This window comes from Triticum urartu, chromosome 5A (assembly GCF_056163025.1).
Source record: "Triticum urartu cultivar PI428250 chromosome 5A, HENAU_Tu73, whole genome shotgun sequence".
Classification (NCBI taxonomy): domain Eukaryota; kingdom Viridiplantae; phylum Streptophyta; class Magnoliopsida; order Poales; family Poaceae; genus Triticum; species Triticum urartu.
The window spans coordinates 479,788,086-479,790,518 of NC_141877.1; the positions used below are offsets into that span (position 1 = coordinate 479,788,086).

Genomic DNA, 2,433 nt, shown 5'->3' on the forward strand with positions numbered 1-2,433 from the left:
GCTGTACGTGTGCTAAGAACTCGGAGGTGCCGGAGTAACGGTGCTTGGATCGGTCGGATCGGGAAGAAGACGTACGACTACTTCCTCTACGTTGTGTCAACGCTTCCGTTGCGATCTACAAGGGTACGTAGATCATACTCTCCCCTCTCGTTTCTATGCATCACCATGATCTTGCGTGTGCGTAGGAAATTTTTTGAAATTACTACGTTCCCCAACAGGGAGGTGGAGGCTATCCCCTCGACAAGCCGTGCCCCGGCTAAGAAACGAGTGGCAAAACCGGTGACATCCAGGGGGGTGTGCCTTCACAACCGTATTATTTAGATGCGCTACCTTTTTTGGAACATTCGGGGTTGCGGCCACGCTGGTCGTCGTACCCAACTTAAAGAATATATTGCTAGGGAGCGCATTGACGTGGTTGCGCTTCAGGAGACGATTAAAGCTGATTTCACGTAAAGAGATTTGGCTGCCTACGATCCTCTTCATCGTTTTGTTTGGGGCTGGGTGCCGTCTGTAGGCCATTCTGGTGGTCTCCTATTGGGATGTAACAGTGATGTATGCGATGTTGTAAGCTGGGATGTGGGCGCGTTTTTCATTTCAGTCACGATTAAACACAGGATCTCGCTTGCTTCATGGGCAATTGTTTGCGTTTACGGCCCGGCTGACCACTCTAGGGCGGCTGATTTCTTGGGAGAAATTCAAAGCTTGGTTGGGGCTAAGCAAGGCACCAATGTACCCATTGTCCTTGGGGGTGATTTTAACCTTATCCGTTCGGCAGCGGATAAGAATAATCCTAACATTGACTGGCCTAGAGTGAACTTGTTCAATAATACGATTGCATCATGGGCCCTGCGGGAGATCGCTAGGACTGGCGCTAGATTCACGTGGACCAACAAGAAACTGTCGCCGGTGCGCAGTGTCCTCGACCGGGTGTTTGTGACCTCTAACTGGGAAGTGTTATTCCCTATGTGTACGCTGGTGGCGGAAACGCGTATTGGGTCGAATCATGTGCCACTGATCCTAGCCTCGGGGGAGGATCGGATCAAGCGCAGCCCCCGCTTTTTCTTTGAATCTGGGTGGTTTGAGATAGAGGGCTTCGGGCCCTTGCTCATGGCGCGCTGGGAGCGTGCCAGAGCTGCGGTCGACTGCTCCAGGGGTCCCTTGGACACTTGGATCGCGGCGGCTGGGACCCTTCGGGGTTTCCTCCGTGGGTGGGGTGCAAACCATGGGAGCGAAGCGAAGCGCGTTAGGGAAGCTATTGTTGCTGAAATCAAAGCCCTAGACGTACAAGCTGATTCCAAACCCTTCCTGGAAGCCGAATGGGCCCACCTTTACGCTCTTGAGAACCAGGTGCTCGCCATTCTCAGGGAGGAGGAATATTGGCGCCGTCGGGGCGGCGTCAAGTGGGTTACCAAGGGCGATGCGAATACGGGATATTTCCACGCCTTTGCCAACGGTCGTAAACGGAAGTGCTCGATTTTGAGACTTCAATCTGATCAAGGGCTTTTGGTTAGTCAGGCTGACATCGTGGCACATATCTATGACTTCTTTCTCAATCTGTTGGGTACAGATGAGGAAAAGCACCTCCAGCTTCGGGCAGACTTCTGGGGGGAAGAGGGCCGCGTGTCTCAAGCTGAAAATGACCTCTTGGCTTTGACTTTCTCCACGGAGGAGATCGACGAAGCCGTGGGTGCAATGAAGATTGGCACGGCGCCTGGCCCGGACGGCTGGCCGGTCGCGTTTTTCCGACGCTTCTAGCCGATGTTTAAAGACCTATTCTATGGGATTATCAATGGTTTTGCGCTAGGTACGGTAGATGTCCCGCGCCTTAACTATGGCGTGATTAGCCTTATTCCCAAAGTCAAAGGGGTCGATACTATCAAGCAGTACCGTCCTATCACTCTCATTAACGTACCTTTCAAGATTTGCTCAAAGGCGTATGCGACCAGACTTGCTCCGGTCGCGCAACGCGTTATAAACCGTAGTCAGTCTGGCTTTCTCAAAGGTCGCAACATTCTTGAAGGGCCGATAGTGTTGCAGGAGACTATCCACGAGTTTAAACGCACCGGGCATCATGACGTGCTCCTAAAGCTCAACTCTGAGAAAGCATATGATCGCATGAACTGGGAGTTCATCCGCGAGGTGTTGACTCGGAAGGGATTCGAGTCAGGCTTTGTTCACCGCATCATGCATCTGGTCTCGGGTGGCCAGACCGCGGTGTCAATCAACGGAGAGGTTGGGAACTTCTTCCACAACAAACGAGGTCTCAGGCAAGGGGATCCCTCCTCGCCCCTGATTTTTAACTTTGTTGCGGACGCCCTATCAGCCATGATCCATAAGGCTAAGGACACCGGACACATCAGCGGGGTGGTTTCTCACCTTATTCCGGGTGGACTCACCCACCTCCAATATGCGGACGACACCTTGCTGCTCTTT

At 52.7% G+C, this 2,433-nt stretch overlaps 1 protein-coding gene across 1 annotated transcript; it reads left to right on the forward strand.

Moving 5' to 3' along the window:
• Positions 1 to 1,107: 1,107 nt before the first annotated feature.
• On the forward strand, positions 1,108 to 1,755 carry LOC147972112 (uncharacterized). The gene has a single exon (XM_087524230.1). It carries the CDS (start codon positions 1,108 to 1,110, stop codon positions 1,753 to 1,755), a length of 648 nt encoding a protein of 215 aa, XP_087380356.1.
• The last annotated feature ends 678 nt before the right edge of the window (positions 1,756 to 2,433 follow it).